Genomic DNA, 15434 nt, shown 5'->3' on the forward strand with positions numbered 1-15434 from the left:
TTGGGAATGAAATAAAATGGTATTCTCTGATAATGAAACGTTCTTCTCATTACTAACACAAAGTGCATTGAATCTTAGTGTTCATTGATATTGTTATCAGTGCGGCATTTAAACGAAAACACTTCAGCGATATCTTTTAAGAACGATGTCAACAACTATCAATGCTACTTGCTCAGATTTTTGAATATTATTTATATTAATATACATCTCATTATCAAATTTCTCTATACATTTATAAACAGTTAAAATTTAAACAATTCTCCTTTTTGATAGAAAAATGCGATGGAATCATCCGTCGCTCTTCTGTAAATGAATGAGTTTGACGAATAGGAGAGTTTACTTAACAGATATTTTGTCTATTTAGTGATGTAATCGTGTCATAAAATTAGAAACTTGACTTAGTGTTATAGGCCTACTGTAATAATTGTCTAATCATTGGTGGTTCGATCTTTGATCTACGAGTTTGTGACCTCCACTCTAAGGATAAGAAATCTTAACAGTCGTACAGAGAGGCGTTCGTTATTCCTTCACACGTTTGATTTAATGAAAAAAACATGCTTCGTAAAGTTATAATTTTTTTCTTGTATTGGATTTGCTCGCAAAATTTCGTCAATTCTCTATCCAAGAATGATTTATATCCTTACGGTCTAGAGGTGGATAATTATCTTCCATCAGAAATAGATGATATTAGTTCGTTGGAAGTTCAACTGAGTGTACCTATTGTCTTCTATGACATAAATTACAAGACTATTTTCGTGAGTATCAGTTCATCTTTTATGCTTTGCATTATTATTTGTAATAGGCGTAAAGCCAAATTTGAATTTTTAAAATATAAAATCACTCCAAAACATATTTAAGTTTTACTCTTATATAAATGTTAATAATTACCGTATTTCTAATTATATAATACTTAAATTATAAGCTTATCCACAATAGATATTGTTATTTTCAGCTATTTGTCTAGATAGGTTTATTTAAAATCTTGAACTTTGAGTTATATCATAAAATAGCTTAAATTATTTAAAACTTATGTTTAAAATATTAAAATTTATTTAAAAATTTCAAAAATAAATATCTAAAATCTGCATATTTTACATCATTATAGTAAATACGACGATAGATTCGTGAATAACCTTAAAATTTAAGTACGAATAATATATTTTATGCATTTATTATTTACAATTTTCATTAATCTATCCAATCTATTCTTGTAACTTCATATTATTGTAATAGAATTATCTGATAAAAGCGTTTTATATATTAATAACTAAGATAGTATTTTATATTTATTCAGTAATCATCAAGGCGACTAAAAGTTTGGTAAAGTAAAATGTTTTATTCAAATTTCCATGTGAAGCGATTTAAAATGAGCACAGACTATCAATAGTTTGTACATAATTTTTAAAATAAATAATTATAGGATTACAATTTACTTATTCTACATTATTCACCGGCACATATGTATCGTCCTAAATATTTTGACCCTTTAACTTCGTTGTAATAGCTATAATTTAATTAAAAATTAGGATAACTCGAGACTGATCTGAAGATTATGATTTTGAACTTTATATAAATCAATTTGTGTAACCATTTCTTTTTATAGGGCCAATTGTTTTTAAACAGAGAAAACATTTTATTCATTTAAGAATTCACATCTATTTAGTTTAATAAAACGAGAAATAGTAGACAACTAACCATTATATCAGTTTTAACGAACATTTTAAAAAATAAATTGTAACAAATAGGCTATCAATATTTTCATGAGTTTATCAACGTAGTGATTGATTATTTTTCTTAATTTATATCGGTTCAAATATTTTAAAATTTTATTATAACTACGGTGTTTTAATAATCATTATATACTCCCATATTAAAATTTACAGCGATTTTCTCTGCTAAACAGTGGCATTTAGAATAGATTTCATTTTGCTTCACAAACTTTATAATAAATTCTGAGCGTTCATATTATACAAATATATAATTTCGCACGTTTCTCTTATTTACAATAAATCATACGTATTTTATATTTGTAACGATTGTAAATAGTCGATTATAGAAATATCGATAGCGACGTAATAAATAAAAAATGGTTCTCCAATTTTCAGTCCAGTTATTAGCTGAGTTATAGTCTTTAAAAATATTAATGTACTTATTTCGGCGGATGGATAGTCGAAATGGTAAAGGCACTAGCTTACCTGTCTGGAGAATCCGGGTTCGTGTACGGACCATTTCGAAAAATTTCATTAAAGGGGTCTGACGTGTCTAGCGATTCGGCTATCTTATTGTTGGCATGGGTCGAAGGTATGTTGGGCACGCACAAAAAGACCACTTAATGGAGAGTTTTTCTTTTTAATATATAAAAAAACCCTAATTTACAAAAACTAAAATAGATATCAGTTTGTACTGTACATTAGGCGTTTTGTTTATTTTGATATTTTCCAATCGAATTTTTCAAAACAATATGATAATACACGCATTAATAGAAGCGTCAATACATCATTTGATCAAGGTGCATCGCCGCCTGAAATAAAAGTACAATAGTTAATGTTTTGCTAAAAACAAACAAAAAGTTTACTGCTGATCAAAATATCGATCGTAACTACCAACAATACCGAATATTCAAAATTATTGTGGATACGCAGGGTTGTTTAATTTGTATTCGGTAGTAACTATGTGTTAAGAGTACGTCTTAATTAAATATATTTAAAAATAAATGAATGGATTATTGCGAAAAAAATGTAAGCGACAATTTTGACGCTAATGCATGTCTTGACATCGTTTTGTAGCCATTCGAATTTTTTTAAATATACGGTGATACCTCGGTTTTCGTCGATAATTCGAAACAATTGTTGATTATCCGATGGATCTAAGTCCACGGATGTAATAAGGATGTATGTTAAGGACTCAAGTAATGACCAATTACACGTGCACGAATTTGGCGAAACAACAGTAATTTATTCTAACAGTACAATAACCGCGAGATGCTTCCTAACCCTCAAGTTTACACGATACACGACTTAAAACTAACGAAATTTACAATACTCTATATACATATATACATACACATTTTCCTTCTATACAATAATTGCATATATTAGCCTTCGACGAATCACGGTATTATGTTAAGTAAATGCAACACGATCTCGAGTTCCAAGCGTTCCTTTTCTTTACGTTAATTCACAAAACTAATAGTTCTTTCCGATACCTGAACGTAATTTACGTCACCAGAAGTACGTCCCTCGTTGATACTTCTCAATTACACTACGATGGAAACGGATTGTGCTTCCCGACTGAAAGTGGTCGCCCTTTCTAGACTCCTGTTCTCCCGGTCTAACTCCGACGTCCTTGCTGACCCTTCCTCGGCAACCTTCCTCGACGAATCCAAAAGCAGCCAAAAAGTGTCCTCAATCGTGAGAGTCCCTCAATTTATATTTCCCGCTCTCCGGAAGTCCGCTTCACTTATTGTCCCACTCTGGACCAATCAGAAAGCTTCTCACGTATCCTAAGGTGACATCATAAGAAAATTCCACGCGACACGGTACAAACCAAGAAAACCCGATACATACAAAAAGGAAACCGAGAAAATAATTAATAATAATAATAATAACAATAATACATAGTTGCGTAGCACTACATATCTCCCCCCCCAAGCGACTCACTTCCCGTAGTGCAAACTACGGAAATCAATTTTGCGTTCACGTAGGTTATAAGGTTTCTTACGCACCTCAAGGTCAGTGCACTTCTGCACACCACTTGTGTCAACACCTTGCGTGTTAGTGACCACCCCACGTCTCCTCACCAACCGATCATCCAGGACTTCATCATCATCCTCCAGTACAATTCCTCTATCCTCCCTCTTTTTTTTCTTATTACAAATCGGATAGCCATAGCAAGGTTTTAGGCGATCGACATGGACAGTCTCCTGATCCTTCATATTGCAACCCTCCACACGATACGTAGTTGGGTTTATCACCTTGGTGATCCGAAAGGGTCCTTTATAATTATAAGAAAACTTATTCCCTTTAACACCTTTCTTTCTCACCCAAACCCTCTGCCCTTCCGAAAAACTTACTAATGTTCTCCCTTTGCTTCGATAATCCCTTCCTTTCTTGTTGTAATTTCGCGCATGGATACTCGCATTTTCCCGTAATGCACGGAGTTTCGTGACCAGGAATGCCCTACGCTCATCGGTAGACATATCATCAGGCAGGTATTCGATATTAGGGGTACGGGGATCAACACCATACAAGAGGAAGGCAGGTGACTCATTTATGGCAGTGTGGTGCGAATTGTTATAGGCAAAACATGCAGAAGGTATCATTTCATCCCATTCGACTCTCCCATCGTCAGAGGATTTAGTTATCATTTCGACTAACGATCTGTTCACCCGTTCGCACGTGCCATTCGCACAAGGTCGATAAGCGGTAGTAATGTTCCTCCTAATTCCTAACCACTTGCAACAGTCCGAGAATAAAGATGATAGAAAGTTGGTACCTCTATCGGAAATAATTACTTCTGGGGCACCGTACCTACAAACGATTTCATTAAATATTGTATTACTCACAGACCATGCAGTTTGGTCCTTCAAAGGGTGTGCTTCGACGAAACGAGTGAAAATATCTACTATTACAAGGATGAATCGGTTACCGCTGCTCGATGTGCGGATAGGTCCTACTATATCCACAGCAATCTTTTGGAAAGGTGCCTCAGCCGTCTCGTTTTCTTGGAAAGGAGCCTTTCCTTTGTGTACATTATGCCTCTGGCACCTTTCACACGTCTTAATGACACCTTCGACCTTCTCTCTCAAATTCCGAATATAATAGTGTTTCTCAATGTTAATTATAGTTTTTCGCACGCCCCAATGCCCCGACAGATTGTTTTCGTGAACAGCCTTAATCACTTCCCTAGCAAGATCCTCCCCTACGCATAATTGGCTAACATACTTGTCACGGGACTTCAAGAGGCTTCTTCTATACAGGCATTCGCTTATTACTACATACTGGTGCATATAGCTCCCAATATTTCTATTCCCGGGGCTTCTCAGTAAATCCCTTTTTATGGGGCCAAAAGTTTCATCGCGATCCTGTGATAAACCAATCTCGTATCTATTAGGGATTACAGCCCTTGTAGATTCAACATCGAAGTGATGAACCCCGTTAACGTTCCTCGAAAGGAAGTCCGCTACTTTATTGTCAACGCCTTTCACATGTTGGACTTCTATATGGTAGTCCATAATCTCCATTATCCAACGAGTCAGACGCTTGCTCCCATTTTGAATGTTGCTAAGGAACACAAGGGGTTTATGGTCAGAGAGTATTATCGTTTTTTGGCCTAGAATTAAAAATTTGAAGTGTCTTAAGGCTAAAACAATTGCTAGACATTCTTTCTCAATTGTGGAATAATTGATTTCTGCCCCTTGAAATCTCCTACTAAAATAGCCTATCGGAGCCAGTCCCTTTTCGTGCCGTTGTTCGAGCACCGCAGCTGCCGCGTTGTCAGATGCGTCAGTGTGCAAATAGAATGGTCTATCAAAATCCGGGTGAGCTAGAATTGGTGGGCTTGCTATTGCCTCTTTTAACTTTTCAAAACCTCTCTGACATTCTGGGCTCCATAAAAATCTCTTCCCTTTCTTGGTGAGTTCTGTTAATGGAGCAGCGATATCGGAAAACGACGGGATAAAATTCCGAAAAAAACCAACCACACCGAGAAAACTGCGGACCTCTTTTACACTACGAGGTGTTTCCACTTTCTTGATCGACTCAACATTGTTGGGATCAGGTCGCACACCCTCGCTATTAATAATATGTCCTAAATATCTCACCTCCTTTGCTAATATTTGGCATTTACTCGGATTTAATTTTAGGCCCTCATCCCTTAATGTACTAATTACTCGATCGACAAGCTCAAGATGATCCTCCAAACTTTGTGAAAATAATACAATATCATCTTGAAACACAAAGCAGCTATTTCCGACAAATTTTGCTAAGATCTTCGTCATAATGTATTGGAAAAACCTCCCACTATTCTTCCCACCCTGAGGCATCCTACAAAGTTGGTATTTTCCCCATGGTGTGGAGAACGCAAATATGTGTCTTACCTTGGGATCTAGAGGAATCTGGAAATACCCTGCTTTTAAGTCCAATACCGAGAAATATCTGTTCCCATTAAGTTGGGATAAGATGTCGTCTATTCGAGCCATCGGGAATATTTGGGGTTCTGTTATATCATTAATTTTTCGCAGGTCCAAAGTGATACGAATCTCACCAGAGCTTTTAGGAACAACATGTATAGGAGAGTTCCACTCCGATGAGCTCTCCTCACATATACCTGCTTTTATCAGCTCACTAACTTGCTTCTTAAGGCCAGGTAAGTAACTGTACGGAATTCGGTACTGTCTAACGTTGACCGGACGTTCCGACGTCAGGCTAACAGAGTGCATATGTCTGCTAGTGCCAGATAACTCGGCAATTTCGCTAGCAATAGCGTCCGGATACTTTCTCAAAATATTTATTATTTTCCTCTTAACCGGTTCATCTAGGTGATCCAATCTCCACACCTCTCTTTCTACCTCTGCCACCCCTACCTCACTATTTATATTAATACAAAATCTCCCTTCACGACCTTGCTTATCTGCCTTAACCACTGATTCGATCCCCACCAACAGCCCAGGGTGCTGGCAAATAATGTCCATCCCGATGATCATCTCGTAACCTGCCCTTTCAGGAAACCCAACACTTGGTGTTGTCGTGCATACCTTTTTCCCATCGTGGAAACAGCACTCGATTGCTACGGCCTCATCACTGTTTATGAGTGCTCCCGACATCCCACTAATACATGAATTGTTTGGGACCACCCAATTCCTATTTTCACGCCTGATATATTCAGTCAATTCATTCTTAATTACGGTCCTTTCTGCACCTGTATCTACTAGACCAGCAATTTCACGTCCTAGGATTACACCTCTTACAATCGGTAACCCCCGGTCTGACAAGTGGATCTTTCTGGTCAGTTCTAATTTAACTAACCGGTCATTCGCCTGACCTTTCAAATGACCTCTGACTAGTTTAAACCTCTTCTCTTGTTGCATTTTCTCGAAATATGGCCTATTTCACCACACGTGTAACAACGGCGCTCTTTTCCCCACCTCTCGCGGTTATTGTTCCCCTTCATGTGCTCGAGTAAAGATGCCATGGACTCGGTCAAACTCCTTATTTGAGTCTCCAACTCCTCTACACGCTTACCCAATTGTACTTCCCTTCTCTCCAACCCCCTTTCATGCTCAACATTTGCGCATACCTCACTTATCCCACCTCGTTTGTTGCAGGCCGATTCGATTTCCTCTTCTTCTTCGGCCTTTACTATCGCCTCATCCAAGGTGTCCGGCCGCCTCTGCATCACCTGCCTCCTAATCTCCGCTAGTAGTCCTTTTATAAAGCATTCCTTAACAGCATTGTCGCGAAGCGTCGCTAAATTAGAATTGCGCGTCACCGCTCGTGAAAACAACGACTTAATCCTAATCCCGTATTCGCAAACCCTCTCCCCTCTTCTCTGGGAGATCTTTAATACCTGATCAAACGGGTCCTGTTCTTTTTCTTTACGACCAAAGCACTTTATAAGAGCCCTCCTTATTTCATCATAGCTCATGACGCCCTGGTCCCTTAAATCGAAAAATAAAGACAAGGGCTCACCTTTTAGGCGGGCTTGAACTACGGTGACCTTCACAGTCTCATCCCAGCTTGCCAACGACGCGACGTTCTCGACGGTTTGGAAAAACCTACTCACATCTAAAATATCTCCGGGCAGGTTCGAAAAACATGGGATCATGCCCATAAATCCCGTTACAATAGGCACATTGCCCAATTCCCCTGCCCCTGAAGATCCGCTGGTAATTTGTTCATCCATAGTTTACCGAAACCTTTTGGTTTTACAATAATATAATTTACAATTCCAATGGCTATAATTACAGATATAAGCGGCAGTAGGATGAGGGGTTAATACAAGATGCACGTTTGGTCGGTCCTTTTACAACAAACAACCCGATCAATATCCTGTCGCGGACGCCAATGTTGATTATCCGATGGATCTAAGTCCACGGATGTAATAAGGATGTATGTTAAGGACTCAAGTAATGACCAATTACACGTGCACGAATTTGGCGAAACAACAGTAATTTATTCTAACAGTACAATAACCGCGAGATGCTTCCTAACCCTCAAGTTTACACGATACACGACTTAAAACTAACGAAATTTACAATACTCTATATACATATATACATACACATTTTCCTTCTATACAATAATTGCATATATTAGCCTTCGACGAATCACGGTATTATGTTAAGTAAATGCAACACGATCTCGAGTTCCAAGCGTTCCTTTTCTTTACGTTAATTCACAAAACTAATAGTTCTTTCCGATACCTGAACGTAATTTACGTCACCAGAAGTACGTCCCTCGTTGATACTTCTCAATTACACTACGATGGAAACGGATTGTGCTTCCCGACTGAAAGTGGTCGCCCTTTCTAGACTCCTGTTCTCCCGGTCTAACTCCGACGTCCTTGCTGACCCTTCCTCGGCAACCTTCCTCGACGAATCCAAAAGCAGCCAAAAAGTGTCCTCAATCGTGAGAGTCCCTCAATTTATATTTCCCGCTCTCCGGAAGTCCGCTTCACTTATTGTCCCACTCTGGACCAATCAGAAAGCTTCTCACGTATCCTAAGGTGACATCATAAGAAAATTCCACGCGACACGGTACAAACCAAGAAAACCCGATACATACAAAAAGGAAACCGAGAAAATAATTAATAATAATAATAATAACAATAATACATAGTTGCGTAGCACTACACAATCGACGAAATCCGAAACCGACGAAAACCGAGGCAATTATTTCCATATGAATCAATGTAAATCCAATTAATTCGTTCTAGACAGTCCAAAATACATACTAAAAACACATTTTATAGAAAATTAATATAGCGTTAAATACTAAAAACAATAAGAAATTAATATAGAAAAACTAAAGGAAAGCAATAGAATTGTTTGGCTAGACGCGCGGAGTAATGTCTTGTTTTGCAGAAGTTAGTTGACATAGTATTGCCACCTTTACAAAATCGCTGACCCGGACGGCAGGTCAGGTTTATTCGAACAGAAGTTCCTGACGCATGCGCAATGTCATTTTACAATGCAAAGAATAACGTGCATGCTGGTTCTAAATCAGCTACAGTTAGGGACTAGGGACTTACGTAGGAGTAACATACAAGCAAAAAAAAAAAAAAAAAGTCGAGAGGCAGGCTGAGCGTCACACGTCAGCATAAACAGTTACATGGCGGAATAGCAGATGAGTTTCAGTGACGAAAGACCTCACACGTCTTTCGTTGTTGAAATGATGTAAATTTATAACAATATTTGCAAGAACTTTGTTTCATCGTAATTTCACAATTTCTACGAAATTCCCGGACAAAATTAATAGTTCACCCGGACAGTGAGTCATTTCCCGGATTGTCCGGGTGAAAACCGGACGGGTGGTAACACTAGTTGGACATGAGCTTCTAGCCATGTTTCCCAACGTGGGGCGTGGGCCCCACGTTGGGAAACACGGGGGCAATTCGAAAATAGACTCTTCCAGAGTTTAAGTTAACCATATAGCCACTGTACGTCATATTTATTGTAAATATTGATTTTAAGTTAGTTTTAATTTTCTTTGTTCTTTATTTCCCTTTCCTTCTAGAACTCTCCTTTAGAACTCTTTTCCCTTGGGGTGGGATTAACAATTCTGGGAACCACTGAGAACAAAGAGATGAACGAGGCCCTGAGGCCGGTGAAAGAGGAGAAAGGACATTCTTTGCCCAGACCTCGAGGTGGGCAGACGTGAATTATGGTGTTCCAGGTCGCGTTTGGCAATGACTGGAAAGTGCAAGAGACTTTGATGAAAGGATAAGTGCACTGGAAAGTGCACTTAATTGCCACACTGTTTTATCGTGGTTACGATAAAACAGTGTGGCAATTAAGTGCAAGAAAAACGTCGCCGAACACGACAACGAGATACCTTCCAAAAGAGTTCAACGTATATGTTGGGGGGCATAAGAATTTTAGAAAGGCTTAGGTGGGGCATAGCACAAAAAATGTTGAGAAACAGTTCTAGCCTATATCGCCCCGTGGTAAAGTGTGACGTAATTGTCATGTAATAGTAGTTGTATGCGTTTATGATGGTCGTATCGAGGGGAATGCCTTCCGGGAGGTCCGTTTAAGGGTAACTGGCCCCTATTCAGGCGTTACAGATGTGGAGAAAACCCGGAGAACTCCACGTGACCAGCCCGTCCTCGCGAAGTGTGAACCCACGACCGAACTTCCAGTGTTCAGGGAACGGAAACGTTGGCCAATGGTGGCCGTCGCAGGGTAATGCTCACAGAACGAGAAATAACGCCACACTGAGCGGAAAACGCGTGGGTCGCCCTTTGTTTTCGCAAAATTAGTAGCGAGGTCACTTGGGCACGCCGACGAAATCCGAGACAAATTTTTTCGCGAAAAAAATCGACGAAAACCGAGGTATTACTGTAGTAGAGTCTGTCACTCGCCAGTCCGTCACTCTTCACGTCAGTGCACATGAAATTTTCGTGTTCCCCTTGTCGATGTATGTCACAGACTTATGTACAGTACATGTATTCTGTAAGCAGCTAGTTGTTCATTTCATGTGCGGTCGGCAAAATAATCACAATCGTTATTAAGATGATGAACCAAGTGCGTTTTTTCTGTACAGTACGTAGTATGATAGTACTGTACTGTACATACATACAAAATCAGTAATCCGACCAAAAAAAAAAAAAAATTAAAGCTGTTGGCTTCTTTTTTACATATCACACAGTAACAGTTATTGATATTGTTATTTTAGTTTCATAAGTAATCGGCGCTGTAGGAATGAAAGTTTTTGCTGATCTGGTCACGAAGAAACCAGTCTATCGTGGCAATATTTTCTACTTAACTGGCGCTGCTTCTTATCAAAAGTATTTGTTTCTTTCACAATAGTATTTCATCTTAATACAGTATTTTTTTTTTTTTTTTGCTTTGTAAATTATATTTTATGTATGGGTTTTGTTAGGATTTTTAAATTCTCCCAGTATAAATAAAGCAGGTGTCAGAATCTTGCGCTTTGATCTTAAAATTAAAATCTTATCTTGGTTTTTGTAAGTTAGAGTCTTGTTTAACATCACCCGATTGGTGCGTATGTCATTGCAGTTTACTTTTACTGTTTTTCATCGATCTCTACTCTTAGAGCCTTCGAGATATAATAATAAAAAAAAACAATAAAAGAAATATATTAATGCTTTTTTTCAGGAATTTTACAAAACAAAAGGATGTACTACGGATTACCACCTATGAAATTTCAGGACTTTGATTATATATTTGAACTCGAGGGGACCGAGACGAGTTCAACGGTACCCTATTTTTGGACCGGAGATGAAAAATAAAAAAAGTTATCATACTTTTTTAATGCTCTCATGAAGACGGCACCATAGTTGCTAGTACTGCCATCTTGCGGTAAAGCCTGCAAACCATGACGTCAGACTACAGTCATCTCCAGTAGGGTTAAACACGCGATAAGAGAGCGGAGAGAGCGACACGACTTCCGATCATCGCGCGATCGCCATTTCGGTTAATGTTACTTATGGCAGCGAACATGGCGGCCGTTCCCACTGTTCGTGCTCCCGACTGGCCTCCCGGAGGAAAGCCGCCGACAGGCCGCCATGTGCTAAACGTCACTAGTTATTGATTCACGGTAGTTCTTGAACAAAGTAAAAAAGAAGGGGGAAACGTCTACTAAAGGCAATTTTAACGGCAAGCGACGCGACTCCCGATCGCGATAGCGAGGCCGACTTAGCGGAGAGAGCGACGCGACTGCCTATCATCGCGCGATCGCTGGAAAAAAGTATGATAACTTTATCATTTTTCGTCTACGGTCCAAAAGTAGGGTATCGTTGAACTCGTCTCGGTCTCCTGAGTTCAGATATATACCCAAAGACCCGAAATTCCATAGGTGGTAATCTATAGTATTCCCAAACAAAATTATTAAATAATCTTCCAATTCTTAGAATAATTTCATTGATTTTACCCATTTATATACACCAAGTAATCATTTTTATTTCCACAGATAAATAAATAGATGGGAAAGAAAACATTTCATACAAAACGTTTTGTATGAAATTTTTTCTTTCTCATCTATTTATTTATATAATTTCCTGCAGGATTGAGCACAAGGCCATTAATTCTTGTGCTTTGTAACGCGCTAGAGATGTTCAACGATAATCTGTAGTAATATCAACAGAAATTTATAAACAAGAAACAAACTGACGGGCAAGGACAAGAGGAAGACCAGGAAAGATTCCAGTCAGCAGCAGTTGAAAAAAGATATAAATTATATCGAGTAACAGTAGAAAACTAGAAATCTATTATTGTTGTATCTGCCTTAAGTCGATGGAATGTAGGTTGAGAAAAAAAAATTATTCAATTAAACAAATATTGTGACATAAAGGAATATAAAAATTTAACAATTAAAAGTAACAACAGAAAAATTTAAATGAGGAAAAAAAATCGAAAACGTTCACTTCTTCTTTTGATTATCTTTATTATTTTTTATCATAAAAATACATTTTTCACCATGGATTTAAAATGCTATAATAATAATAATTCAAACTATTTCAAATCGGCTGAATGGTCATGTAGTAGAAAGAAAAAAATTCTGTCTTTAGAGATCTTAATGTGTTTATGTATCAGCTCCAAAACATAATTTTTCACATATACTTTTTTCCCACCTTGAGCATAAGAGTGCCTTTTTCAGTCTCGACATGGGTTCGGCAAAGCCCACAATAGGGCGGCTGGATGGCGAGGGACTGGAACCCAATATATCTGGGACAGACTACCCTGAAAAATTCCTGGAGTTTCTTGACTGCACGGATTCAAATCTGGGTCCCTCAGAGTGGTAGGCTCAAGCCTTAACCATTCGACCAACTCATATAAAGTCAATCTTCCCCACGCTTTGCTTATGTGGTTTATCTAATCATTATCGATTTAAATCTTCTCAATAGGCGGTTGGATGGCCAAAACGGTTAAATGTCAGCCTATCACTCTGGGTGTCCCAGAATCAAATCCAGACGAGCAACAGCAGGAATTTTTCATGGGCTGTCTGTCACTGATATATCGGGCGACCTCCCTCACTACCTGACCGCATCCATTGTGAGCCTGGCTGAATACAATGGGAATGATTAAAAAGGCCCTTTCAATGCCTACATGGTGGAAAAATCCTTTCAGTTAACATACAAATTCAGACTGCCCACACAGCCTACAATGAGATGATTTTATTTTTATTATGAAGCATTTTCTTAAACTTTTAGATGTTTAAATAAATTTATAAAATTGACAGGACTTAAATTGGGATTTTTTTTTCTAAAAAAATAATATAAAAATCTTATGATGCATATCTAAGATTCTTCCATTAAAAAAAAATTCATCATCAGTTGTTTTACTGAGCCTTTAAGTTGTTTTACTAATACATTAATGAGCCTAATAACAGAACGTGAAACTCATATCTACCATTGTTTATTGCTAGTTTTGAAATTATTCTACCCAGGACCATGGAGAGCAATCACCTAGTACCCTCTATACCTTGACATAGTTCATCCAGATTATATTATTTGTTTTGCCCTCTTTGTGCAATTGAAACTGCATAAATTAATTCTCCAGACTTTGTAATTTCATTATATAGAGTCCAGCCAGGGCTGCAGATATATATAGGGGAGTATATAGCTCCAGTTTCTTCTCCCTTTCATTGGATGATTCCAGCAACCAAATATCTTTGATCTGCTAAGTTTCGTCATTGTGTTCGAAGTCTTCTGTGAATTTAGCAGTATTCCATGAACGAAATTTCATTGTTATCCATGTTCCCATTAGATGATGATTGATAATTCAATTTTCCGTGTGAGTGCCAATCATCATCCTCCTAAGATTGAGCATATTGCATGGTGAAAAAATTAATACAGATGGCTAAGCAAACCAATGACATATTTCATTTCATCTGAAGCATCCACTGTACCTCACTTTTGAAATGTAGGCATAAAAAATTAACATTTTCTTAAATGATTAATCAGATTTCAGTATTATATAACATTATGATGATTTGTTATTAAAAAAATGCTATTGTTTTATTCTCTCATTCAGAAACGGAGATCCAGAATAACATTAGATGATCAAAACGTCACTTGAATATTGTTTATAAATGATTCAATATAGGCAAACAGAAATACTGACAAAAGAAACAAAAATATATGCAAAATAAACTAATTTGTAAAATTATAAAATGACAAATCCTGATTTAATATAAAAAGTATAAGAACAGATTTTTTTTAGTGTCAAAAATCGTAAAAAAATATTAATTTTACCTAAGTATCTCAAATTTAATATTGTCCTTAGGATAGGAAATGATCAGAAAATTGTTTTTCTATTTAAATACCTATAATTTCAGTTCAAATTTTATAGTTTGAAAATTTATTCTATTGGAAATGCATTTTCCAGATGCAAAATACAGTGAATTAGCATTCAAGCATCATACTTTTCTCTAGTCCTCTATATGTCTGCAGAAAACATATATTTATTTACATTTGCAATAAAATTATCATGCATTTTAATCATAGATATTTTGAATTTACTACTACATAACAATACAAGAAAATATTTTAGATAGTACAAATTCCTTAAAGCAAAGATTTATTGTATAAATAAATAAAATTTTCTTATATTTACTATAATATATTCACTTTTCCAATACACTATTTTTAGGTCAATGATAATGGACTGCTCTCATTTCTAACAGAAGTACCAGCATTTTTTAATGCACAGTTTCCATTGACATATCCAATAATTGCACCATTATATTCTGATGTAGATACAAGAGGTACAGGAAGAATTTATTACAGGTAACTTAAAATATAGAGGTTTATATTAAAATATAAATATTTTGAACTATCACTTTTATTATATGTATTCATTCTATTTGAAGAGAAACTAGAGCTGCTGATCTTTTGGAACGAGCTTCGAGAGATATTCACCGTCATTTCTCTCAATCTTCAAATTTTCAACCCATAAGTATATTTATTGCAACCTGGGATGGAGTTGGACATTATGAAAAAGGTGTTGGCTTGGTAAGTATTAATATCTAAAATGCATTAATTTAAATACTTTGACATTTTTCTCTACATAAATTGCAAGCATTTTTTAATTAAAGGCATCTACTAATTGAACAAGCTTAATGTAATTGAAGTCTTTAATTTCTTGTGCATAACCTACACTGACATATATCCCATAAAAATTTATAGAATAAAACTAAAAATGTTGCAGTAACCTGCACTGTTGTATATCTCTGGCAAATTCAGAGATATGC

At 36.9% G+C, this 15434-nt stretch overlaps 1 protein-coding gene across 1 annotated transcript in view; it reads left to right on the forward strand.

The window, feature by feature from the left end:
* Nucleotides 1-321: 321 nt before the first annotated feature.
* Nucleotides 322-15434, forward strand: part of Ndg (Nidogen) — a 49510-nt gene continuing 34397 nt past the window's right edge. The window contains exons 1-3 of the mRNA XM_067263798.1: nucleotides 322-755; nucleotides 14834-14970; nucleotides 15054-15195. Coding sequence (XP_067119899.1) covers nucleotides 555-755; nucleotides 14834-14970; nucleotides 15054-15195 — 480 coding nt within the window. The 5' untranslated portion in view covers nucleotides 322-554. The remainder of the gene's footprint in view (nucleotides 756-14833; nucleotides 14971-15053; nucleotides 15196-15434) is intronic.

Source organism: Centruroides vittatus, unplaced genomic scaffold (assembly GCF_030686945.1).
Source record: "Centruroides vittatus isolate TY-2023 unplaced genomic scaffold, ASM3068694v2 contig_18, whole genome shotgun sequence".
Taxonomy (NCBI): Eukaryota; Metazoa; Arthropoda; class Arachnida; order Scorpiones; family Buthidae; genus Centruroides; species Centruroides vittatus.